The sequence below is a fragment of the Strix uralensis genome, chromosome 13 (assembly GCF_047716275.1).
Source record: "Strix uralensis isolate ZFMK-TIS-50842 chromosome 13, bStrUra1, whole genome shotgun sequence".
Taxonomy (NCBI): domain Eukaryota; kingdom Metazoa; phylum Chordata; class Aves; order Strigiformes; family Strigidae; genus Strix; species Strix uralensis.
In genome coordinates this window covers 1928980-1955708 of record NC_133984.1, presented here as the reverse complement: position 1 = coordinate 1955708, position 26729 = coordinate 1928980, and the positions used below count along the sequence as shown (strand labels likewise).

At 45.5% G+C, this 26729-nt stretch overlaps 3 protein-coding genes across 5 annotated transcripts in view; 2 read left to right on the top strand and 1 right to left on the bottom strand.

Moving 5' to 3' along the window:
• LOC141949071 (fibronectin type-III domain-containing protein 3a-like) overlaps positions 1–13703 on the top strand; it is a 49964-nt gene extending 36261 nt beyond the window's left edge. For all 3 annotated transcript variants that reach the window (XM_074882259.1, XM_074882257.1, XM_074882256.1), the window contains 16 exons: positions 961–1014; positions 1692–1813; positions 1897–2071; positions 2321–2407; positions 2718–2856; positions 3406–3474; positions 3679–3797; positions 3902–4007; positions 4611–4786; positions 5562–5675; positions 6157–6306; positions 6665–6945; positions 7636–7848; positions 9197–9363; positions 10299–10420; positions 11153–13703. In XM_074882259.1, the coding sequence (XP_074738360.1) occupies positions 961–1014; positions 1692–1813; positions 1897–2071; positions 2321–2407; positions 2718–2856; positions 3406–3474; positions 3679–3797; positions 3902–4007; positions 4611–4786; positions 5562–5675; positions 6157–6306; positions 6665–6945; positions 7636–7848; positions 9197–9363; positions 10299–10420; positions 11153–11470 (2412 nt within the window). In that variant the 3' untranslated portion in view covers positions 11471–13703. The remainder of the gene's footprint in view (positions 1–960; positions 1015–1691; positions 1814–1896; positions 2072–2320; positions 2408–2717; positions 2857–3405; positions 3475–3678; positions 3798–3901; positions 4008–4610; positions 4787–5561; positions 5676–6156; positions 6307–6664; positions 6946–7635; positions 7849–9196; positions 9364–10298; positions 10421–11152) is intronic.
• On the bottom strand, positions 11801–18858 carry LOC141949072 (growth hormone secretagogue receptor type 1-like). Its single transcript, XM_074882260.1, has 3 exons — positions 16213–18858; positions 13743–14831; positions 11801–11955 (listed from the first exon to the last, which is right to left on the bottom strand). Exons 1-2 carry the CDS (start codon positions 16967–16969, stop codon positions 14524–14526), a joined length of 1065 nt encoding a protein of 354 aa, XP_074738361.1. The 5' UTR covers positions 16970–18858; the 3' UTR covers positions 11801–11955; positions 13743–14523.
• A 1748-nt stretch (positions 18859–20606) lies between these two features.
• TAF9B (TATA-box binding protein associated factor 9b) lies at positions 20607–25023 on the top strand. The gene is made up of 7 exons (XM_074882908.1): positions 20607–20665; positions 20746–20827; positions 21607–21743; positions 21819–21953; positions 22684–22765; positions 23578–23691; positions 24052–25023. The coding sequence occupies exons 1-7, from the start codon at positions 20615–20617 to the stop codon at positions 24216–24218; spliced, it is 768 nt and encodes a 255-aa protein (XP_074739009.1). The 5' UTR covers positions 20607–20614; the 3' UTR covers positions 24219–25023.
• The last annotated feature ends 1706 nt before the right edge of the window (positions 25024–26729 follow it).

Sequence of the window (26729 nt, the reverse complement as noted above, 5' to 3'; positions counted from 1 at the left end):
TGCTTAGTTAAGACTGATAATTGAAATCATAATCGTTTCTTCCCCTTTCTTTCAGTGTTTACTTAGTTTTTCGCAGGCAGCTTTAGTGTGGTAGAGTTGCTGGCAGGTCTCTCTAAGAGATAGCGGGAAAGTTCTCTCCTGAGCTGGCAGCATGGGAAAGGGTAGAGTGTTTCTGGTTTTGTTTGGCATTCCTGGATGATAAATAGATATGACTTAATGTTATAACTCACATAATTCATATAATAATTCATATAAGTTCTTCTAGTTACTCTGACCCATTCAAAGTAAATTTCTTCAGCTAGTTTGTAGATTTAAGTTTTTTATTCTGACTTCTGAATATATACAGTATCTGTGAAGACTTGTTGGTAACTGTTTCCTTGTCTTTCCCTGTTCTGTTGACTACACTTACACTTGGAAAACAGTTTATAGCTAAGTGACTTTAGCTAAATTATTTGTATAATCTGTATTTAGAAAGCGCAGTTCCCAATTCATACGTCATAACAAGCACAGATGTTGCTCAGGCAGTTGGTGAGCGCACAGTGCAAGGAAAAAGCTGTAAGAATACCATTGGCATTATAAAAGAAAACTATTCGTAAGTTCATACCCTAAACTATCAGAATTAACAGCAGTAGTACAGCAGCCTGAGAGCCATCAGGAACGAGGAATTAAACTAGTTAAAATACCTGCTAGTTTTTACCCTTTCTAACCCACTTTACTGGATACATGTGCCTGTGCCCACAGTAGAGTTTTGGATTATCCCAAGTGTGTTTGTGGAAGAGGAGGGCTGTTCTCTACACCTACTGCAGATTCCTTTCACCTCTACGCTAAATATTTTGTTTTAAAAGGCAGTTGGAGTATATTATATTCAATTGTTAAAATGTTTTTTTTTAACGTGCAAAACTCTTTATGAAAAGTACAATCGTTTGATTTTAACTTTTTTCATTGTTTCTTTATTTTCAGTCCTCAAATGACAATGGTTCCAAAATAACTAATTTTCTTTTAGAATGGGATGAGGTAAGACCTTTTCTAGTGAAAAAAAAAATCATAATGACATCTGTAGACCAATTATACTTAAAAATACTTTTTGCTTAGGTACATCAGCTATTTTCAGTGCAACTGTCCAGACAGTTTTAAAGGGACAAGCCAATTAAAAAGCTTTAATCGGATGACGACTGTTGCAGCAATTCAAGTGGACAATTCAGATCCTCTGAGAGGACAGTGTAAAACTCCCTCCTTTGGTTTTTGTCATTCAGAGCATCATTAATTCCTGTGCTCTGTTTAAATTGAGCATTTGGCTTGTATCTTCAGTAGCTGTCACAAATGTCACTCAGCGTTTGAACTTCTTACTGAAATGTATTCTAAACTAAGAAAAAAACTTCAAAAATGTGTTTTGCTTTCAACTGCAGTCACTTACTACCATTTTATTAAATCTGTGGTGCCAAAAAATAAATGGATGTCTCAATCAAAATGTGGTTTTACTATGGAGAATGTCAGGATTACTGTCAGCATACTCAGTAGGGCCATCATGACATTAGCTTTTTACATTCTTTCAGCTTACTCTTCTTTTGTTTAATGATTACTAAATTAGTGAAATGAAATTTAGGAAAATTTAGAGTGAAGAAGTTGACCTTAGCAGGGAGCATACAGTCCCCATGCAAAAAGTGACTCAAGTTGTTCTGACTCTTTTAAAGGGGAAGAATGGACCCTTCAAAGAGTGCTACTACGGGCATCTGAAGCAGTATAAACTTACCAAACTCTCTCCTTCAACAAAATATTCGCTCAGATTAGCTGCTAAAAATGATATTGGAATGAGGTAACGAACCCAGTGTATTGTATCATTGATTTTCTCATCGACAGTGTCTGCCATCGTTAACATTTTTTTAAATACTTTTCCAGTGGGTTCAGCGAGACAGTGACCTACTATACAGCAGGAATTGTCCCACCAGCCCCGTCACCCCCGGTGCTGGTTGAAGCAGGAGTGACCTGGCTGTCAGTGAAGTGGAGCCCCCCGAACGGGGTGTCTTCAGATGACTCTCTCACTTACACTTTAGACATGGAGGAAGAAGGTTCTGTAAGTGCTGGGTTTTGTTAGATCTGCAAAAAGTCTGATACGCAGTAGTACTTAAATAAAAAATGAATTCTGTTTTTTACTTTCAAATAAAATGCTGCAAATACTGCAACAATTGGCAAGTATTGCATGTATTCGTACAACAAAGATGAAGTTCAAGCTAAAAAAAAAAATTTGATTGATCTGATCTGTTTTCTGTTTTGTTGTGGAAAATCAGTGACTGCATTTGTTCTTACTTTCCCCCCTTTACAGGGTTATGGTTTCCAACCACAGTACAATGGAGATGAACTCTCATGCACTTTAAGAAATCTTAGGAGGAGTACATCCTATAAGTTTAGGGTTTGTACTATATTTTGTTCCTAATTTAATTATGACTGTATGCTTTTCTGGAGTTTTAGCATTTTCATACAGCTAAGACGTGTTCTATGGAGACAGCAGAGAATGACCTGCAGTACTTTTGTTGTTACAGTAGGTTTTGGTGGAATCATCATACAAACCAGATTTTTTGCGGTAGTTAATTTTGTTTTCTTTTAAATTGTTTTCTTATCTTGTGGTTTTGTTTTGTTTTTTTCACAGAAGAATTTTGTAAATCAGCAGGCTATTACTTGCCACAAAATAAAGCATTTATTACCTATTCCGTTCATTCCAGCTCTTTGCCTACAACAGTGAAGGAAAAAGCAGCCCTAGTGAGGTGGTAGAACACAGCACCAATCCTGACAAACCTGGGCCACCAAGTAAACCAGCTGTCAAGGGCAAGATCCATTCGCACAGCGTGAAGGTTACGTGGGGTAGGTTACCGTTACGCCGTATCAGAGTGCTGCTTACACCCCTGTGTACCTGCAGTGGCTCAGCAGTGCAGGCTGAAAACTGGAGGCGAGCTCAGGCTCATTAGCTGTCGTTATCACAGGAGGAATACTTAGCATTACCAAAAAATTGCAACTCGATCTGTTTTGGGGCTGTAGTACAAAAGTAATGTTTTTGTTTGTTTTAGAGAAGCAGACAGTGCTATTGGCTGTTGTAATGGCCTCTAGATTTACTGCAATGCTTAAATAATTTCTGTGTGCTCTTAAAAAAATAAGAGATGATAACCTGAAGTTGGCAGTACTTTCCTAGTTACTCTTCCTGACATCATCATGATGAATAATAGAAAAAAATATTGTTCTGGAAAACGAATTTTGAACATAGAAGTACAGAGTTTTCTGTTCCTGTTTGAATTGAGCTTTCTGCTTGAATGTATTCTATAATGAATTAATACGGTCTGTGAAAAAGCTCGTAATGGAATAATGCATTGTTTTTAAATCTTCTAGAATTTCTTTTAAGGCATTGATTTCTTTCAGAACCACCCAAAGATAACGGAGGATCCGACATTACTAAATACTTTCTGGAAATCTCAGACGCAACAGTTGGTAAGCAGTCATTTCTAAGTACTCATTCAGCTTGTGTGCTCGCTCATTCAGTGCTTTTACGTGTGTATATTGTGTTGTACCTGTTCCTGTGTAATCTTTGAAATTGGATTCTGTGGCTTGACTATCAATAATTGTGTGAGAGAATTTTCAGGGTTGATTTTTGCAAGAGTTTTGTAGCGTAAAGTATTTTCTTCCTTCCCTCAGGAAGTAAATGGGACACCCTGTACAGCGGTTTGCAGAGAGAACATGTCTGTGATCATCTCAAGCCCGGCACCTCGTACAGAATGAGAGTTTATTGTGTCAGTAAAGGAGGTGAAAGCCAGGTGAGAAACACGAGAATAAATCTGCTTCTGACAACCATTTCTCTTTATGTTTGAGTGAAATGTTGTTGGTGTTTCCACGCTAAAATAACATGTATTCCTGCTAGGCTTCTGATGTTATGACTGTTACAACATCAGCTGTTCCCCCTGGACCGTGTCATGCTCCGTGCCTGGCAGGCAAAGCCAAGCCCAAGGAAATCACTTTACAGTGGGGTAAGTGCCAGCGTTGCTGAGCAAAAGGCTTTTCTGATTTTAAATGTCGTAACACAAATGAAAAATCTGTAGAACTCTCCATGGGGAAAAAAAATAAAAATATGCAGATGTGGTCCGTGTCCTTAGTGGTTTGGTTTTTTAAAGCTTGTGAACCACCTCTGATTTGGTGACGTGCGCGTGTGCAGCCACATGGTGAGACTTAAGCAGACGTAAATGGCTTCCAGTGAGAGCGTGCTGGTGGCCTCGTTGCTGACACGCCTCTGGCAATTCAAAAATCAACCCTTCTTTCCTTATTTTTATTTCAGTAAAGGAGATAATGAAAAAATAACACAGATACACTGTTTTTTGAAGGAAATTTGTGAAAAATATCTGGAAAAAACTGATGAACGCCATCTTAAACTAATCTATCAGTATCTGAGGGGGGAAAAGCAAGCTTCATAAAGTGTTTCTGCTCAGATATATGATAAAAGCCAGCACTCTTAACTTTCAGAACCCACCTGATTCACCTTTTAGCTTGAGAAGACTGATTAGAGACTGTTAACATAAAAAGTGCTTTGTGAAATAAGTAGAGAAAAAAAAATAAAATCTCTTTTTATTTCCTAGGCCCACCATCTGTAGATGGAGGCTCCGACATCACAGAATATATTGTAGAGATGGCAAACTCTGACCAGGAAGAACGCAGACAAGTGTATCAGGGTCCAGCATCCGAATATGCAGTAACCAATCTGCTTCCAGGGAGGGCGTACTGCTTCTGGATACGGGCGGCAAACAGAGTTGGGGTAACCACCCTGCTAACGAGATAATTTTTTTTTTTTTTAACACAAAAGATAGCAGTGATACTGTTGTCTTACAAGCCTGATATTTTGTAGCTTCTGTGTACTGTCGTAGTTCTGTTGAAGGAGCAAAATTTCTTACAGCATAAAAAAGATAATTTGAAGAAGATTCATTAAGCTAGGGCTGAAGGAAGGACTGAATGTCCCTGTCTAAGGGGACGTTCACTGTGCGTTGCATTTCTGTTGTCGTTACTGTCAGTACTTAAGGTAACTCGTCCCAAGTTAGTGCTAGACATTCTCTTACTACTTTTAGGCATTTCTTTGCAGTGTAAACCCTCCATTTCTGGCTGTGAAATAGCCACTTAAAAGTTTGTGCCTCCAGAAATTGCCTTACGTTTTGCAATTGGCTTAGCCTCTGCAGATGGGTGGTGTGGGAAGGGTATTGTGTAGAGAGGGGTGTGTGCAAATAATGCCAGGTTTGGACAAGGTTGGGATAAATGCTGGTTGCATAAAAGTCATTCTGAAACAGTACCCCAACTGCTTCTGGAAGCCAGATCGTGACTAGAGGGGAAGGAGGAGTTACAAAACCATAGCAGTGGGAGGATTACAGATATCCTGTAGGCACAGGGCCAGTTTATAAACTGCCTGAAAGGAATTTTAAATGGTGCTGTGAAACTAAGTGCTGAACTCCTCTATTTATTTCTCTATCAAGTTAAAAATAATTTGTTTTCTTCAGCCTCATGCATTTCTACACCAGTTTTTGCTCTATACTTTCTTGCAGTTTGGCCCGCACTCCGACAAAGCAGAGATCTCTACGGCTCCAGGACCCCCTGATCAATGTTGCAAACCCCTGATAACTTGTAAAAGTGCAACTTGTGCTGTAGTTTCATGGGAGGTAGGTGCTCATGATTCTCAATAATACACAAATTAATATTTTCGAGTTGTAGTGACACGTCTATGATACATAGAAATGGGAGAAATAAAAAGTGTAGAGGTGAAATATTTGAAGCCTGTTTATTTATAGGGGTGTACATTGGTTTTGTGGATTTTGTCAGCTGTGAATTTCCATTTTAACTGAATAAAGTGACATTTAATCCTCATGGTATGGTAACTATCATATATTTAGTTCATCCAAGTGGTAAGAGATGGTGAGTCATTCAGAATTCTGGTCGGTGTTACAGCCACGTGTCTAGATGGAAACCTTTTAACAAGCTGAACTTAAAATCCTGCCCTTGGCTGTGGGGGAGGAGACCTCGGGTTTCAGCCCCAGTGCTTCTCCTCCAGCGCCTCCGTCGGGTGTGACGGGAGATCACGGCGGGATGGTGGACGTGCCTGTGTGCACTAGCTGAAGGAAAATTTATCCCTTAAACCCCCAGAGCCCGGCGTGCAACGGCGCAGAGATCAGCGAGTACAGGCTGGACTGGGGACAGGCGGAAGGAGCGATGCACATCGTTTACACCGGCCCGGGCCAGAGCTATGAAGTAAAAGGTCTCACACCTGCGACCACATATTACTGCAGAGTCCAGGTATGAAAAGCCATTTGTTATGTGTTCCTAAGCAAAGGAACAAGTACATACAGTTGGAAGAAAACGTTCAGCTAGAGATGAATAAAATTATCTACTGTCACCTACTAATGCAATATAGAAGGTAATTGGTAAAATGTCGTCTTCTCCCCCGTCCCTCCAAACTACATGTTTCTAGAAATGAAATTTAGATCTAGCGTTGCATTAAACACCAGACATTTTGCCATATTTACATTTTATGTGGGACACTTTTCCTTCTCTTCCAAACTGCCTTTAATAACGTGCAAAAGGACACACGATAGCTGTGATGACTGTGGTTATTAAAATGTAGACTCAGCAGACAATACATGGTGTCTCTCAGGCTGTGAACGTGGCTGGAGTGGGGTTGTTCGGCGAGACCGGCGTGGTGACAACCCCTGCGTCAGTGCCTGCGGCAGTGGCCGATCTGCATTTACTTGAGGAAGATCAAATGGAAATTTCTCTTCCTTTATCAACGTGCCTTGCAATTCAATGGGAGGAACCGTGTTGTCATGGGTCAGAGATCACTGGATATAATATAGAATATGGGGAAAAGCAGCTCCTAACTGTTGGAAGAAGTACAAGCCATGTTCTTGAGAACCTGCTGCCTGACACTCTGTACAGGTAATAATTAATCATCTTATTCTGAAACCACATTTGTAGGTTTTTCAGTAGCTTTGAGGGTAGTGTTTTACATTTTTAGAGCAATTTTTCATTCAGCTTACAGATTATTTGCCTAATTCACTCTGCAACTCCGAAAAAACAAAATAAAATTGTCCTATCCAGAATCAAACTGTGATGTTTTAGTGGCAAGAGTTAAGATTGCTGTGTTAGGATTAACGTTCTGTCTCAAAGCCAAGGCTTTATTCTAAATGTTCTGGGTTTAGGATTTTTTATTCTGAAGCAATGCATGAAATGGGATGGTCAGTATCTCGTCAAAAGAGGGTGACTGGAGGGGTGAGAGTAGAGCAGCTGTCCTGGTGTTGATGCTTAGTCTTGGTTTAAGCTAAGCTCAGATTATGGTTCTGCAGCGTCCATGGGAGGCAAACGGTTTGGGTTAACATGGAGGAGCTTGTTCACTGAATAAACCTGAACAATGCTGAGAAACACCGAAGCCTCATTATGTTGAAAACAACGTAATTATGTTGACTCGTTTTGAAGTAGATTATTCTTATAGTTAATTCCTAACTGCATTTTAATTGCTTTATTGTTTGGAGATATATTCTTTACAAATTTTACCTCTTGCTTTATTACCTCGCGTTTTTTCAGGCCCTCAGTAAGTTAACCACGTAGCTGCTCTTCTCCCATTTCTAGGATCAGAATACAGGCCATAAACAGCTTTGGAGTTGGGCCGTTCAGTCATTCCATTAAAGCCAAAACGAAACCACTACCTCCTGACCCTCCTCATCTTGAATGTGTGGTCTTCAGCTACCAGAGCCTTAAACTTAAATGGGGTGAAGGTCCGAGCAGAGCTTTAATTACCAACCCTACGCAATTCAACTTGCAGATGGAGGACAGGTTTGGCAGGTGAGATAATCAGAACATGAAGGATGTTGTTGCTTTACAATTTCGTACCAACTTTTTAAGACGTTTTCAGCATTCTTCACTTCTGTTTGCACTAGCAAGTCACAGAATCCCAGAATCATCTGGGTTGGAAAAGCCCTTGAAGCTCCTCCAGTCCAACCACGAACCTCACCCTGACCATTCTCAACTCCACCAGATCCCTCAGCGCTGGGTCAACCCGACTCTTCAACCCCTCCAGGGATGGGGACTCCCCCCCTGCCCTGGGCAGCCCATTCCAACGCCCAACAACCCCTTCTGCAAAGAAATACTTCCTAAGAGCCAGTCTGACCCTGCCCTGGCGCAGCTTGAGGCCATTCCCTCTTGTCCTGGCGCTGGTTCCTTGGCTCAAGAGACTCATCCCCCCTCTCTGCACCCTCCTGTCAGGGAGTTGTAGAGGGCCATGAGGTCTCCCCTCAGCCTCCTCTTCTCCAGACTAAACCCCCCCAGTTCCCTCAGCCGCTCCCCATCAGACCTGTGCTCCAGACCCTGCACCAGCTCCGTTGCCCTTCTCTGGACACGCTCGAGTCATTCAATGGCCTTTTTGGAGTGAGGGGCCCAAAACTGAACCCACTCATCGAGGGGCGGCCTCACCAGTGCCGAGCACAGGGGTGAGATCCCTTCCCTGTCCCTGCTGGCCATGCTAGTGCTGATACAAGCCAGGATACCATTGGCCGCCTTGGCCACCTGGGCACACTGCTGGCTCAGCCAGCTAAGTCATTTGGGCACCCCAAAGTTTGCCCCTTAGTTCACATTTTTGCATCCCATCTTTCAACCAGAAATGCTGCTGATGCTGTTGCACTAGTATTTGCTTGTAAACAGTAAATACTATTTATTTAAATAGTAATATCTTACTATCTTCCTATGTGGCCAGTTCTTTATTTTTTGGAAACTAAAATGAAGTCCAGTTTGCATAAACAAAACATGGGGTTGACGGCTGTTTTTAACTTGAAATTCCAACTGGTTTAGTACATACCAGGGTTATTCTCTTGATTCAAATGAAGAGAGCGGTCGCGTCAGCCTGCGTGTGGCTGTAGCTCAGTGCCTAGCCAGGCTCTCAGAACACTTCCTGAGCCTGAATTAAGCCTCCCTGCAGTGTGAGGGGTGTGTGGCACCGACTGAGGGCACAGCCTGACCTGTTGATGGCTGCGGCAGAGCTCAAACCGCCTCAAATCATCATGTGGAGGAGCCTGGGGCACCTGCCATGTAGTGTCAGTGTTTTGTTCTGGCGTTAGAGGTGAAAACGTCCCGCGTAGGATAGCGACGTACAGATTTGTGATTTGTCATTTGTGCGTATTCTGTGTTTTTCTTACAGGTTTGTTACTGTTTATAACGGTCCTTGTCATACATACAAGGTACAGCGGCTCAGTGAATCCACTACGTACTATTTTAAAATCCAGGCGTATAACGATGCTGGAGAGGGAGGGTTTTCTGAAGTTTACGCTTTCACTACAACCAAGTCTCCGCCCGCATCTCTGAAAGGTGAGTTCACGCTGCGCCAGGGATGGCTGCGAGCGCCTGCCCTGCTACAGCGAATGCTGCAACCTGGCCCTTCCCAGCCCAGCGTCCTTCCGGGGCATTTGTGGGTCGGGGAACAGAGCCCAGCTGTGAGGGGCTTTCTCTGGGTGTAAGAGGCTCTGCTGGCGCAGGACCAGCGTGCAGGGAGGATTTCTTCTACCTTCTTGCAACTGGAAAGTTGTTTTTCAGGGTTATCTATCACTTGATAGGGGTTACAACAGCCCGTAGGTAAATGAGAAACACAAATACATTCCTCCGACCTGCACTTTCTAGTATGAACATTAAAGATTGCCATTAGGGAAAGTCATTCTGAAGATCAGAATGCTGATTTCCTGCAGGAAAAGTCACTGATTGTTTATAACACTTGTAATTTCAGCTCTGGAGATACCCGGACATAAATGCTGTTTTCTGCAGCGATTCGAAGTGCTTGCTCATGTGTACAAGCATTAGATGCCAGCTTGAAAGACAAGTGTAACCTACAGATATTAGGGTGATCATTTTTTAAGCTTATGTCATGAAATAGAGCAAAGTAGAATGAAACAAATCTTAATTGCTTAAAATCATTGGAATGGCTGTTACCTCTAGGAATGACAGTTATCTCCACCTTGTTAACAAATACATTGGAAAAACCTTAATCTTTTCAATTTACTGCCCAGTCACTTGCATTAGGGCTGAAACATTTTAAATGGAAAAAGTGCGAAAACAAAGTGTACTTAAGGCCGGAGTGGGGGAACTTCCTTGTCACTGAAAATGGTGCCCCTGCGCCACATTAACTGTGAAAATGAGTCCCTGTAATAATTGACCCTTTTGGACCTTTTCTTCTGATTGAAAAAAGAACAACACTTGTAGAGACCATTGTTCTCTTTTTCTAAAATACCAACAAATCACTTTTTTTCCAGCACCCAAAGCCAACCAGCTGGAAGAAAACACTTATGAAATCACATGGGAACCTTTACCGCCGATGAAAGGAGATTCCATTGTTTACATCCTTCAGCTCGCTGCTGGGAGAGAGTTTGATCAGGTACCTTTTATTTCACAAAATAAACTCGAGGGGTTTTCACTTTGAACAATTACTGCACTAAAAGATGTCTGTACTTAAGGTAGAGGTTCTGTTTGGTGGTGCTAGTGCCAGGGGTACTGTTCATTTCGGGAAGGGACTCTACAATCCTGACTGCCAGGGTGCTTCATTTTCCATCTCAGGCAGTTTCTCTCGGGGAGACTTTTGCGAGGGAGGGGGGCAGCTCCCAGGGCAGGGTCCTGCCTCCACGCGGCCCCGGCTGAAGGAGCATAAAGCTCCAGTTCCCTGATGAGCCTCTGCGCATGCTGTGGGGGCGAGTGACTGCCCGCGCGGCCTTGAGAGGCGTGGGGGGAGCCGGTTCTCCAGAAGTGGGGTAACGCTGCTTTATCCTCTTCCAGCGCTTCTCTGGGCTCTTCTGATTCTTAAATCATACGGTTTTTGTTAAATCCTAGGCAGCGTTTGCCCCACGTTTGGGGGGAGCTGTATGGAACTGTAGTTGTGCAGAATGATTTTTTTTTGAGCTTCACAATCCAGGTCTGTCAGTGTGGGGTGTGGCAGGAAGGTTTGGCTTATTGACACAAAAATGAAATCCCAAATTCTTCAGAATTAAAAGCTGAGATTTTCATTAAGTTGGCTTGAAGAGGACGACTTCAGCTTGTAAAGCAGAATAGGAAGTGTCGCATACGGTTTGTGAGAGGAATCCTGCGTAAGCTGGTTCTCTCTGCCCCTGCCCAGGTGTACAAGGGACCAGAGACCTCCTTCCGCCTCACGAGCCTGCAGACAAACTGTGAATATCGGATCAGAGTCTGCGCCGGCCGGCAGTCCCAGGACTCTGCTGGCTCCCCGGAACTGTACGGACCCTACAGTCCCAGCACGGTGTTCTCATCTCAGAAGCAAGAGCTGGTTCCACCCTGCGCCGATCTGACGACGGAGCTGGCGGAGACGAGGAAGACGCTGCGCGAGGAGCGCTTCATCGCCATCGTTCTGCTCTGCGGGTTTGCCGTGGTGGCCATTCTGTTTGCTGTCGTTATCCAGTACTTTGTAATCAAGTAGACGAGAGCCTGTTCAGTCCTCAGCTTTTTGTACAGAAGCTACTTCGGGTATTTATGGTTAGTTCTAATTAAAATCCTAGCTGGGAACGTATAGTTACATGCGTTTCCACTTTTGCTGCTGGCTAACAGTGAGGCTGGGTTGGCAGATCCTTTCCAAATACTGAACACAGATTTCTTGTAGAAAGGGTAATCCTGGGTCCTCTGTAATCAGGGTTAGCTGTTCATGAAACAGCAAAACAACTGCCTTACGGTGCCCACCGGTGGGTGCGCACACTCTTCCTCTCTCCGAATTCAAAGCGGGGGCCTCTGGGCAGTGGGGGAGAGAAGGCGTCGATGGGACGAGTCCCTTCAAGTCCAACTAGAGCAGTGGTAGTCGATGCGCAGATTTAATCGGGTATTTGTTGTAGTTTGGTATCCAGGAAATACAGCAGCACAACCGCTTCCGCTTCGAGCAGAACATTACTAGAGCATACCACATTTACTATACTGTAGGAGGAAAGCAGAATATTGACTTAGTGATATTACTACTTTACAGTTATTTTAATATTTCGGATTCAGTAATAGTCATTTCAAGCGTTAGAGGGTGCCAGCGTTTTTAGACTTTTAATCCAGACGTTAGCAGGACGCGATGTACGTACCGCAGAGGCGTTCGTACGTGACACGGCAGAAAAGGCCCCGTTCCTATTGTACATTTCTGAATGAAATGCTTTCTGCTGTCGGCCCAATCCACATTTCACTCTCAGTGCCTGAGAGAAAAGTAATTTCCTGTGCTCCTGATGAAATCTTTGCAGTGTTTTCAGGAGAGCACAGGTAGTGTCTTTAAGGAGAAAGAGTGCATTTATGGTAAATGTTACACTATTTGGCTCAAACTGAGCAAATGTTTTTGTACTATTATTAACCTAAAAATAAAAAAAGTTCAAACTGCTTTTGGATGCCCTTCTAACTTAATCTGAATTATCAAATTGTACATGGAAGAACTCTTTTTAGATAACATTTATACAATGTTTTAAATGACTTGCTATCCCAGGGTAGCAGCTTCACATTCCGTTGTTTTCTAGATGGGAATGTTCAGCCTGCCAGGAACTTTTCTGAAACTCGTCCTGTTTGTCTGGGGGGGGTGTTTTTTTGTGGACACTGTGCACTACATTTGACTGTTCTTGTTCAATCTGCTTGTGAATACCTGAAGATGAGTCTGACAGCTGTCTCCTTTATAGCCAATATTTTGAAAGCTGGAACTCACAAATTTCAAACGCGTTTCAGACCGGGTCTGCCCCGACAGCATTTGGAATACGCCACAGAAAGGTAGATTTAGCGTATTTTGCAAAGACTACGGCTACACTTTATCTACATCAGAGCAATGCACTTGTACGTGGAATGTTGGATGTGATAGTGCTACAGGCTAAGTATTTCCAGTAATTAATCACTTTAAGGGTCTTTCTCCTATGGCAGTTGATGAATAATGTTGCGTTATAGTTTGAGGCATTGTGTTGTATTTCAGATGTGGAAAACCTAAATTATGACATAGTATCGCTTAATACTCTTAAAAGTAGATTTATGGTGCAATCTGAAATTAATCTTTTCAAAATGTACTCTTCATTTTGTACTCTATTTATTTTGATTAAAAGTCCTGGAAAAATGTATGTTTGAATGTATTGTTCTACTTGTAGCAGAACTTTAAGTTAATCATTTATTATATCATAGAAATCTCTCCCTCCAGTGTTGGAAAGAGTTTTATACAGATATTAGTCTTTAGTTTGCAGAAGTTTACAATCTGTCTTTATTTCTCTTCTTAGTCTACTTTTAGCAAATAAGACTGCCTTCAGCAAATCTCTATTGCCAAAGGGTTATTTCTTTAACTCTTAGAACGAACTTTGTAGAGGTTTATTTGGCAATAATATTTCCGGTAATTTTAAAAGATAAATTAGGATTGCAGAGTAAATACTAACAAGTCATGACTCCTAAAAAGTGAAAGGTCTTTTGCAATCACCACAAAATAGTTACGTTTCCAGCAAATATCCAGGCAAGCCCCCTGCAATGCAGCTGTTCTCCATTCCAGAGTGATAGACCCTCGTGGCATTAATGTATTTAGGTATCTGCAGTTTCCTTGTATTGTAATTTTGAGGTATCTCAAACTTATGTTAAAGCTGCCATGCATTGTATTACTAAATTGTAACTATCAAATAGATAATATATTTAATACAGCCAATAAATAATACAAATGTATTCAAATTTGACCATGGGGCTGTTGTGTGTTTTTTGCGGATTTTACTTACCGGGGAGCAGCTGTTTGGTCTGGAATTCCGGGTGAATGTGCTTTAGCCTTGTTACTACGGGTCATTAAGAGCCGTTTTAAAATCTTTCTGGAAGAAGAATTATTTGCGGGAACCTCAGTGCCTGACACTGCCCTCCTCTTTCTCTTTCCCCAGAGCTGTGTCAGCCGTTCCCGGAGCCCTTTTCTGGGTGGTCGGGAGGGCTCTGGCTCGGCTGCTGCATTGAATAAAGAACAAGATAAAGGGCGGGAAGTGAGGGAAGCGACTCGTGAGCGATAAATCGGCCTCAAGGAAGAAGGGAAAACGCGTTCCCAGTCCCGCAGTGAGTCATGGCTTATCACTTTCCTTGCAAGTACCTCACAGGTGGTGTTTCTTAACGCTGGCTGAGAGCAAACAGCTGCCCGCCTTTCCCCTCTGCTTGCATGCTCTCGGCTTCTGGGGGAAGAAAGTCACTTGAATTCACTTTCACAGGTCTGTGATTAACAAAATGGTCCTCAAAAACAGAGACAAACCCCTTCAGCGGAGCCTTGTGGATAGTTCAGCCTGACAGCAGGGTTGGTAAGTCCACTGAAGAGCTCAGCCTGCCCCTCTGGGTGGGATTAACGTGAATTGACCCCAACCCTCCTAAAATGGTCCTAAAATGGTTCAAACCTATCTCGGGAAACAGAGTGCGAGGAAAGCCAAAAGGCCAGCCTTAAAACTTGTTCCAGTCTCCACACGCAGAGTCAGTCTGGGTTTTAACCCGCACCACAGCTGGCAAAACGCCCGGGTTGTGAGAACTGAGTCAGCGCTGAGCGGTTGACGTGAAAGAACCAAGTTCGGTACCTTCAGAAGAAACTTTTTCGCTCCTGGTCAGGCTCCTGCAGCGCCGAGTTCGGTTGTGGTGCAGGATGGTGCTCATGGCTCTCCTGTATTTGGGTGACATGACGTTGTAAAGGACGGGGTTTATGGAGGCGCCCAGGTAGAAGAGGAGCATGGCGACGAGGTTGAAGTACTGCGTCAGGTCGTACAGGAGGAGTTCGCCCTGCGCAAAGAGGACGCGGCCGACGTGGAACGGGAGCCAACACAGCACGAAGGCCAAGACTACGGTGGCTGAAGAGGGAGAAAACACACTCCAGTCACCTCGAGCGGTTTATTCTGCCTCTAAACTATTTAAGTGCCAAGGCAGGAGCTTGCTAAGCTTAACCCAGCAAGGACAGAACCTCCTGCCTTGCCCAGCTACTTTCGTGCTGTGCTTACTGGTAATCTCAAGCAACGAGGACTTAAGGTTGCACACAAAATTAATTGTTTGCAATTAAATAGGGCTCTCTACGCCCAGCATTGTCCAGCGGAGACAAAGGAATCAAATCAGGCGGGGGCAAAGCAGCCCTGTACTTCAGTTTTACTGCCCTGAAAATCTGTGTCACCTCCTGCAGCATCGGGGAGGAAAAGGGGAGCCAAGGGGAGTAGTACGAGGCACTGAGGAAGAGGAGGGGAGAGCAGAGTGTGCGATAAGTAAAACCTGGCAGGAAACACCCGGGGGTAGCTGCGCTATGTTTTACTGCGGGTATCTCTAGTCATGGGGGCTGCTGCTTCCCTGCTGAGGATTTGGGGGGGGCAGCTTGGGAGGGAGTGGGCGGAGGGATGGGGAGGAAGGGGGGAGACCCAAACCTGCCTGGTTTTGGGATGCCAGACAGCCTGGCACGGGATGAAGGTCATGGTTGGGTAAGCCCAGCTCAGGTGGGTTGTTGCCATCCTGGACGAAGCCATAGCCACTAAAGAAATTTTGCAGGGGAAATTGCTTTAAAACCTCTCCTTGCCACAGCAGGGGAAGTGCCTGGTTTGAAGTCACAGAATTTTCCAGTTTCTTTAAATTGGAGATTTAAGGGTCGGGGATGGGGGGATATGCACGAGGAATGTGATCTCAAAACCAGAAGCCATGCTGAGCTGCTTCCCTGCCCAAAGAGCCGGCAGCTTACCTTCTTACCAGGAAGAGTCAGGAACACAAATTAAGTGTAAACCCATTGATTTGAAATCAGTGTAACCCTGCATGCTTCGCAGCTCCTCTCCATCAACCCCCACGTCGCCGTATGCCCCCTGGGAGGGATTAAAGGGGGGGGGTGCAGCTCTTCCGATTGGGTTTCACAGAATCCCAGAATCATCTCGGTTGGAAATGCCCTTGTAGATCCTCCAGTCCAACCATGAACCTCACACTGACCGTTCCCAACTCCACCAGATCCCTCAGCGCTGGGTCAACCCGACTCTTCAACCCCTCCAGGGATGGGGACTCCCCCCCTGCCCTGGGCAGCCCATTCCAACGCCCAACAACCCCTTCTGCAAAGAAATACTTCCTAAGAGCCAGTCTAACCCTGCCCTGGCGCAGCTTGAGGCCATTCCCTCTTGTCCTGGCGCTTGTTCCTTGGCTCAAGAGACTCATCCCCCCTCTCTGCACCCTCCTTTCAGGGAGTTGTAGTTGTTTCGAAACCACCCTTACCCAGCATTTTGACAGTCTGTGTGTGGGCCCTTTTCCTGCCCGTGGCCTGGCAGCCTGGCAGCCGCTGCCCACTCCGCCGGAGCCTCCTGCAGATGAGTCCGTAGAGCAGCGTCAGGCACAGCACGGGCAGGAAGAAATAAATGGTGGAGACCCAGGTCATCGTCTCGAGCAGCCCCGTGCGGGCCATGTGCTCGATGGACCTGCACTCCCGGCTCTCCTGGGGCACACTGCCCTTGGGGTGTTCCACCCCGAAGAGGAAGAGGATGGGGCCGGCGGTGAGGAGGGAGCAGCCCCACAGTGCCAGGATGACCCGTTTCACGCGGTATTTGGTGACAGTGGCTTTGGCTTTCAGGGGAAAGCAGATGGCGAAGTACCTCTCCACGCTGACCGTGGTGATGTGCAGGATGGTGCAGTACGTGCACGTTTCGCTCAGGTAAATGAAGAATTTGCAGAGAAAATCCCCAAATATGTAGGGTTTGTACTTCCAAAGGCGGTAGAGGTCCGAAGGCAGGCCAAGGAAAATGAGCGTGTCCGACAGCGCCATGCTGGACAGGTACATGTTCACTGTCGTCCTCATCTCCTGCGAGCGTCTGAAGATAACGATTGTTATCAAATTCCCTGAAACCCCCAAGAAAAACAGGATGATGGAAATTATAGTCACGGGCACCAAAATATGGACGTCAAACAAAGAAAAAGATTGATCTTCAGAGGAGCCCGTGTCATTCCTGAAATAGCTGTGATTTGAGTGGGAGCCCATGTCTGGTTTCAAAGGCGAGGGCAGGGCTGGCTCCGTCTCCCCCCTCGACAAACCCAGGTGATGGTAAGAGAGAGGCACGTCTCGAGGCGAGTGCACAAGCACCGACCATCTACGTGACGATTCTTACGTGATCAGTTAAAAAAATTACGTTCATAACCATTTGGCTGATGAAGATAAATACCCAAGCACCAATTAGTCCGTTTTACAAGAAGCAAAGGAATATCAGAGTCACACATCCAGCATTCGCTGGACACAACCTTTTAAAAATATTGACCGTTATAAAATAATATTTGCCATGCTGATATTTACCCTCAGCTGCGCAGCGTTTGGAAAAGGGCCACTTTTTAACATTTCTGTTCACGTCCTGTGGATCCCACACAGCCAGGTCTGGCAGCGGGATGCGGCCCGATGGCGGAGGAACCGCGAAGAGATGCGCTCCTCCCGACGGGAGCAGGATGGGAAGAGCCTCTCGGAGCCGCCCGGTGCTTGGCCAGATCCTTCCAGCGCCCACGAGCGCCGCGAGGAGAAACCTCGAGGCTGAAGCGGAGTCTGTGCGCGGCTCCGCCGAGGAGCGGGGCAGCTGGCAGGCAGTCCCCACGCTTTGCCGCTGTGCTGGGAGGTCCCTGGGGTGCCGGAGGTCCCCGGTTTCTGAGGAAATCGGCAGGGGCCACTTGACTTTTTGGGGCCATTGCCCATTCTGTGGTCATCCATCTTCCTTCCTCCACCTACACACCGCTAATGGGGCACTAAATACGCACACCCCCCCACACTCTGCTTTTCTCCTTAGCCTGCAAAAAGTGCCTGCAGTTACCAAGTAGGGTAGAAGAGTTCTTCGATACTGGAAATTTAATTAGCCCATTTGGGCTGGTTACATAATTTTCCATCATTCAGTGTTTACTTAGGGCCTTTCCCCCTTGAGCTCCTCCCCAGCATATGCTGCTGAGTGAGAAATTTCTACCGCTGGTGCTTTAATACCATTATTGAGATAAGACGGGAAAGCCTTTATTTGACCATCAGTCTTCAAAATGAGACAGTCTGACACTTCGCCCTGATTTACTTTCCACTTTAGAAAAGATCAGAGATGACAAGCCGGAAAGCACCATGGCGGGGGAGGCAAGGGGAAAAGGGGCCAGCGCCAGGGGATAAAACTCAGCCCTGGGGAGCTGGAGGTGAACTGCAGGCAGCCGGAGACAGCAGGGACACTCGGCACCGGGGAGGCTGCCTAGGGCGCTCGGCTCACCCGCGGGATGGGTCCAGCCATGGAAATTCCTCCATCACCTGGGAACTGGGGCGCTGGCAGAAGAGAGCGGGGTACCTGGTACAAAATAAACCTCCCCCCAGTCTCCTTGGAGCTCTGCTCTTCACAGTTTTTCCTGTCTGAAGGACTATTCAAAAGGCAGGATTTTGGAGAGTCAAAGAGTGTGGGATTTGGGCTCAAAAGGTCAGCGCTGAACACAGTCACTGCATTGTGTTGACAGAGCCTTGGTTCCAGCGTTAGGGAGATTTCTGCTGCCATTTCCAAGAGGCAGAAGTGCTGGCTGTGTGGGGTTTTTTTTCAAGAGATTTAAGTACCTGAACACCTCAAAAAAAGACAAGCAGTCTGTGTGGCAGGCTTCGCTGCACCTTAAAGACCTCCACAAAACCTGTCTAAGAAGAAATTCCCAATGTTTAACTCACAAATGATGTTCCCTCAGCAGAGCGAAGAAAATTCACAGAAATTTGGAAATTCACAGCACGGCTCTGCCGCAGGATTGCCAGTGGGGAGGAAGCTTGCAGGGCCAGGCAGCGCCCAGAAGGCATCTGTGGCCTCAGGGACAAATATCTCCCCTGTGGAAACGGGCTCTCCCGTGTCTTCTCCTTGCCACTGGTTTCCAGGCTGAAATGGTGCAGCTCTTGGTCGTGCTGCTCAGCCTGGAAAGTCACCTCTGGGCAGCAGGGCTGGTGGGAAGGGGGGGTCACAGCACAGACAGGAGATCTGGGGGGGGCAGAAGGGGCTCTGGCTGCTTTTGGGAGTAAACCCAGAGACCTTTGGCAGAATGAAATAACTTTGTTTTTTCCTGCATCAGGATTAAACGGCAGCGATAGCAGACGGTGTGACGATGCCAAGTTTCGGCCTGATCCACAGCCTGCATCCACTCTGTGGTGGAAGAGCTATCCTCCCCCTCTTCCCTAAAACAAGGGGAAAAAAAAAAAGTGGGTTTTGTTTGTTGTCTAAGGTCAGTGTCTGGAATTCATCCTCCCTTCCCTCCTCGCAGGATGTTTTCGTGTAATATACTCTGACTCATGAAAGTCAAATGACTTGGACTGTAACGCTACAGAGCTTCCAGCCAAAGCGCCTCAGCAGAGACGCTCCGGCCGCCTGCACGCCCCGCGCTGGCACGTGCTGGCCACGGGTTTTCCAGCTCCTCCAGCCACCGCTGCAGCTGCTGGGCTGCCCCTGACCCCGTCATGCCACGTCTGGCACCCCCCCATCCCTGGCAAACCCATCCTGCTGCCAGCCCTCAGCTCAGCACATACCTACAGAGGCCAAGACAGGTTGAAAGTGGCATTTCCATCGAGTGGGCTGAGTGTACGGCATCCAGGCGTTAAACATCCTCCGTGGGATAGATGAGAAGTAGAGAGTCTTGCTGCCACTGGAATGTTTTGCAACGCACTGCGAGCATGAATCAGAGGGATCACAAGTGAACAGCTGTTTATTTCTTCTCGCTCTCAGAGCTTGGCTTCTCTTCCCCGTCCTATCAGCTGCCCCAGTGCGGATAGCACGGCTTCCTCCAGACCTTGCTTCACTTGGACCGGCACGGCTCATGACAACACTATTGCAACTTCTGGTATGCTGCTAATCCCCATCTTTGACAAAATCACAAGAAAACATTTTTTTGGGGGTTCTGTTTTGCCTCAGAGAGAGAAACTTTTGACGAGACTTGCATGGAATGTGTGTAGGGATCCTTCAGCTGCCATGACAACAAGCTTTAACAGCCCTGCTGCCAATACTCTCATTTTTCTTTAATCCAGGGAATGCTGACAATTTAAAAAGTGGCCATCAAAGTCGTTACTGAAGTAACGTACCCTTCTGCTTCATCCCTGGACACACAGCTGGCACTAAGGCTGTTCTGCAGCAAAGGGGTCAGGGGACAATTCCCTGAACCCATTGGACTTGGTGTGAGTCCTCCTGTATCGCTTTGCCTCCACAAATATGTTTATTAAAATTCCTGCATCACAGAAACACAGGTTTTAAAAATAAAAAGCATAAGAAAAGCCCTATCGCCTAACTCAATACCAGCCTGATCTGGGGAGGTTGCTCAGGGGCTCGCTCCAGGGCCACTGGGGCCTGGGCTTCCCCACCCGCGGAGGGGGGTCACACGTGGCAGCCGGTGGACTCTGAAGCCGCCGTTCGTGCCGTGGCTGTTAAAGGTCTCCTCGAGGCCCCATTTGCGTTGGCACAGGACGGAGGAACGGCAACATCTGCCCCGCACAAGCCGCTGCCGGGGTACGGTCGCTCCCGCGCAGCGCCGCCGCCGGCCAGGCCGCGTCTCCATGGCAACCCCCGCCCCCGCCGCCCTCCCGGCTCCCGTAGCCACGCTCGGCGCCCCCGCGCCTTTCCCCGGTCACGTGACCGGAAGCGGCCGCCCGAGGCGGGCGGAAGCGATGGAGCCGGCGAAGATGGCGTCCCCCAAGAGCGCGCCCAAAGACGCGCAGGTACCGCGGGGCGGCGGCGGGCGGGCGGGGCCGGGCCGGGTCGGTGTGGCGGGGCTGAGCGGTGCCTCTCTGCCCTGCAGGTGATGGCGCAGATCCTGAAGGACATGGGCATCACCGAGTACGAGCCGCGCGTCATCAACCAGATGCTGGAGTTCGCCTACAGTAAGCGGCGGCCGGGCCGGGGGCTGGGCCCGGGGCTGGGCCCGGGGCTGGGCCGGGGGCTCGGCCGGGGGCTGGCGGGCAGCAGCGCTGCCCCTGGGGAGGGAGGTGTGCAGGGAAACGCCGAGTGGGGAAGGGAAATGCCGTCTTCAGTCGTGTTTCCCTGGGAGGGGCTCCCCTGTTGCTGAGAAGTTCTTTTACCAAATAAGTGATTCACGTTGAATTTAACAAGGCCAATGAGTGATGGAAGTGTACAGAGGAGGTATCCTAACCTTGAGAATAGGCACATCCTGGCAGAATTGCTCAGACAAGGCGGATACAGCTTGGCCAGACGACAGAGTTGGGAAACATCTGAGGAGGAGAAATTGTCCTCAAAAGACTCGTGACCATAAAAGGGAAAAAGGAGCAGGGAGCTAACTGCCCAAATGACCACCGAGACCCCCGCGCGTGTGCAGTGTGGTTTTGCAAAGCCAGAGTTATGGGAATGTAGTAGATAGGCGAAAAAGCGGAGATTTCTCAGAAAATGTACGAATATTCGTGTCTTTAAGGTATATAAAGGATGAACGCTTGTTTTAGGGTGTGCACGTCAGGAGGAATGATCCCCCACGCGCCCGGCGCCAAATAAATATCTGCTTCTTAATGCTACGTTGGGGTTAAGGGGTTTATTCCTGATTTCAGTGACACTGTCAGTCTTTCAAAATAATCCTGGAGGAAGTAGTGTTTTGGGTGGGATCAGGAGGGGGAAGTTTTCTTTATTTTAATCCAGGTTTTGTTTTTCAAAGGGTACGTCACTACTATCCTGGAAGACGCAAAAATTTACTCGAGCCACGCGAAGAAATCCAGTGTCGATGCAGATGACGTGAGGTTGGCAATCCAGTGTCGAACCGACCAGTCGTTTACATCCCCCCCTCCCAGAGACGTAAGTAAAACTGTGCTGATAATAACAGGACACGGTAAAAAGACTGCAGGTGGGAGTGTAACCCTGTCTCTCCAGTTCTTGTTAGATATCGCAAGGCAGAAAAATCAGACGCCGTTGCCGTTGATAAAGCCTTATTCTGGACCTAGGCTCCCGCCTGACAGATACTGCTTGACAGCTCCCAACTACAGGCTGAAGTCCTTGCAGAAGAAGGTAAGAGCTTTAGGCAGGGAAGGATTTACCTAATGCTCACACTGTTGTCAGGAATATTATTGGAATTAGGAGTTTTTCACACCTCTGCAGGGTACAGGTGGGCAAATGCTGACCTGTGCATGTCTAAGGAGTGTTTGAAACTAGGTCAGTGGTGTTTAGGGATTTGCAAGTATTCTTATTGCTAGTTAGTTTCCATTGCAGAGTGTATTATAAAATGCATCTGTGAGGTTTTTTTAGTGTTAAAGCAGAATTGCCAAGTTGAATATCAGATTGTAAAAGGAAAAAGCGAGGCTTTAGTATAGGTATTAAAGGGTATTTTGTGCTTATATCTCAGTTGTTTCTGCTTGAGAGGGAAAAGATTTACTTTTTGCTTGCTAGAAAATGTTGAATGTCTCAGATTTCATATTTATTTCCCCCATTTTAAAGAAAAAACCTTAAAAGTTAAACTTAAGGTTCCAGATATTGACATGGGACGTGCCTTGGAATAATAATTAAAATGTTCCAGTTATGCTTTTGGGTAGAAACTAACCTGATGGAGGGGAGTGCTGTTTGCCAGCTCAGCGGCCCGGGAGCTCTCCAGCTCACACTGGTGACATTCCCACCCTGAGGAGTTTGAGAACTGCTGTGAAACAGCCTCTCTGGGGTTCTGTAGGAAGAGCCATTTCATTTTTTCACTTTAAGATCTGTTCATTTCTCGTGGGATGCTAAACTGAGCGTTCCCTCTCAACAGGTCTCTTCCTCAGCAGGAAGAATAACGGTCCCTCGCCTGAGCGTTGGTGCTGTCAGCAGCCGGCCCAGCACTCCTACTTTAGGTAAGAAACAGCTCAGCTGGGGTTTCTCATGGTGATTTTATGGAGAGAAAAAAAAATAATGAGGAGTAATTTAAAGCATGCTTCAACCACTGAGGAAATGTTAGGTGTCACCTGAACTTAGTATCATTTGACAGCATCAGAAAAATTAAATTGATTTCAAAAAGATTATTGGGATCTTTGATACATACAGCAAGACATTGTCTGGTTTTATTTTGTATTTGTGATAACTTCTATATGTGAAGAGGCTGTTCAAGAAATAAAAGTTTGAGGTTTTTTTTCCTTGCTGTAACACTACGCTGAACTACAAAGAGACTGGCTCTTAGGAAGTATTTCTTTGCAGAAGGGGTTGTTGGGCGTTGGAATGGGCTGCCCAGGGCAGGGGGGGAGTCCCCATCCCTGGAGGGGTTGAAGAGTCGGGTTGACCCAGCGCTGAGGGATCTGGTGGAGTTGGGAACGGTCAGTGTGAGGTTCATGGTTGGACTGGAGGAGCTTCAAGGGCATTTCCAACCGAGATGATTCTGTGAAATAGCATTAAATTAAATCAATTTTTAAAAGGTTCATAGATTTATGACTAGCCTGTGCACTTAAATATTAGCGTGTGTGTAGCCTGGAATTTTACAGGTCTTGAGTAAACGTGCAGTTCTGCCTGAAAGTGTGACTCCTGCCTATCCAGTATCAGGATGTTCCTGTGTATCTCCACTCCTTTGAAAATAATAGGTTTCACTTTGAAAGCAAATGTATGAGTGCAAGTGTGTTTTGCTTGTTTTTTTTTTCTTAATTTATCTTTTGACTGAGTTTTTTTCTCATTTCAGGTACACCTTCAGCACAAACAGTGTCTGTCTCAACAAAAGTTGGCACCCCGGTGTCGCTGACGGGTCAGAGGTTCACCGTACAGATCCCGTCTTCTCAGGCAGCTGTCAAGTCAGGTAGAACACGAGCTGTAAAGATCAGCAGCACTTCCTGGCGTTCTTTTTAGCAGAACGGAAATTAATTTATAGTAATAATGTGGGAAATTCATTCACCTCTTCTGTTTTTTAATATTGCTCATCTTCTGTGTCTCCTTACGGGAGGCCAGCAGTCCTCTCTCTGGTCATGCCAGGAACTTCTAGTTTTTATTCCCATTTTGAATTCCTTCTCTCTCAGGATCATTCCAGGGTTTTCAGCCTGGAATGTTCTGCTGGAATGCTGCTTTATTAGCTTGAAAGTTCTGTTTCAGTGTGGGAAAATCAACTGTCATTTTTTCAAGCTTTTCATTCAACAACATCTTTTTTTTTTTTTTCCCACAGCCACACCAACTACTCCAACAGTTCAGAATGTCCTGATTAATCCTTCGTTAATTGGACCAAAGAACATTCTTATCACTACAAATATGGTATCGTCACAGAACACATCCAATGAAGCGAATCCCTTGAAGAGGAAGCATGAAGATGATGATGACTATGATAATTTGTGAAGAGACTGTCCGGTCCCCTCCTGTTCTTCGGTGATTCATATTGAGTCCGACAGGGGTTTTGCCAGGAATTCTTTGTAAATGGTGGGAGAGCATGTAAATATTCTGTTAAAGTGCAGTTGGGCGTGGAGCGAGAGGGAGAGCGTTGCCTGTGGAAAGATGAAATCATGACTGACCTTTTCCTGTGGCCTGTCGTGTCTTTTGAACCCCAGTAGCAGCGGGGAGCAGTGGCCAGCACCCCCCAGAACAGCCTTCACGTCTCTCTGTCACCTTATTTCCAACAGACGTGTCTGTGTTACTGATCCTGGTGAGCCGGGCGCTGCCCCGGGCCAAGGAAAAAGAATTTTTAGAGAACACGGAGTGGTGTGACCTAGATATTAATTTCAAATAACCACAAAAAGAGTCCTGGGTGAGGCGGGATGTAGCGTTTTGTTTTTCCCCAAATACTTTTGCTGCTTCTAGGTCGTGTGAGGATTCTCTGAGCAGCAGAAAGGGTGGGAAGAGGTAGAGGAGGGGCTGCTGGAGAACACTTGTGGGGCTGCCCTCCGCTGTCCCTTCAGCCGGGGTTCCTGTTGGCCGGAGCCAGTACCCACCACTCAAAAGTTAGGGAAGAGGTAAAATCCCAGCCAAGGTTTGTTCTTTATTTATTTCTGACGAGCTGCTCCTCTGTCTGTCACTTCGTGTTGCCGGCAAAGCACCAGAGCTTGGCTGCGAGGGGCCGGCGCAGGGCCGTGGCGCGGGATCCCGAGTCTGTTCTGCTAAAAGACTGAATCAATTTAATGTTTCTATATTAAACAGTAACCAAGCAGTGTGGCTTTGTAACAGGGGAGAGTTGTGGGGGGTTTTATACACACACACACATGTATGTACATACATGTACACATGTGCACACACACACCTTTATACACCTATTTTTATATAGAGAGAGTATACAGAGAATATATATTTATATATTATACAGAGAGTATATATTATACACCTATATGTATTTGCATATTATACAGAGAATATATATTTTACACCTTTTATATACATACAGTATACAGAAAATATGTATTATATACCTTTTATATATCTACCCACAGTACACGGAGAATATAGTGTGTGTATATAGATATATAGTAGTTAATTATGCATGCACATAAACAGCCACCCTTTATATATATGTATATACACACTCATACACACATTCATGCAGACACTCCCTTATTCATCCTATTTCTATAATACATAATTATGTTACTACATATTGTATATTATATACACTTACATATTAGAGCATTATTTATAATTAACTATTATATATAAAAACCCCACACATCCTCACAGAGTCTCCTGTTTACGTACATACGGAGGTAGAGTTGTGCTCTGTACATCTGTACACATGTATATTTGTCCTCTACAGTCTCAGGTGCCCTTTTTCATATATCTAATATGTAAAGTACACGGATAATACCTAATATAGCTGCATCTTGTGGGTGTGTACACCCCCTCTCACTGACAGACCCCTGTTCTTGTCTATACTGCAATACTGGTACATGTATACAGTAACTAATTACATTCTACTGTCTCTATTTTAGAGACACACTCTTGCTCTCACACAGCCATCTATTGTTTTGTATACATACATCTATTTTTACTCTGCACACACACATATCTCAGAGAACTTTTTTATATATAATACATAGCATGTATTACTATGTAAGTGCAACATATAATGTATATTATCTAGTATATATACTATATAGTCTATCTAAACCACATAGAACCATATGCTTTTATATACATATTTTTATACTGTGCATGCAGAGTGTCACCTTTCATGGGGGTGTGTATATATAAATATATATAAATAAAATTATTCAATATGCAATAACATAAAACATGTAATAGAGAACATATAGCACTGTCGTATAATGCTCATATATAACTTTTATATAACACACATTTTTATATGTGTGTGTTATATATTTTTATATGTCTGTGTGTATTTAAAAAAAACCAAACCAGTTAAATTCAATGATCTTGAGGGTCTTTTCCAACCTGAATGAGTCTGAGTCTATAGTTATACATTCTCTATACACACAGGAGCTGACAGACCTTTGCAGCTAAAACATATAACTTATATTACATATAATCTATAAGATACAATCTAGTGTATCTGTAAAATAGACACACATCCACACCCAGTGCTCACAAACACCTTTTATATATGCAATATTCTATGTATAAATAAATGTGTAGTCTCATACACATGTCCACACTCTTGTTCATACAGTCACACATATTCTTATATACATGTGCTCAACAAAGCCACACACAGAGACAGACAGACACACACACACACACAAAAATACGTTTTTTTATATATATTTAATATATAACCGGGGGGGTGTTGGCCATGCCATCCCGGGGTGCCCCTGGGGCAGCTTGTCAGTGGCTGTCGGGCTCCCGGCACCACACCAACACAAAACGAAGATGCTCTTCTTGCTTTAAGCCCTGAGTGTGTCCCCA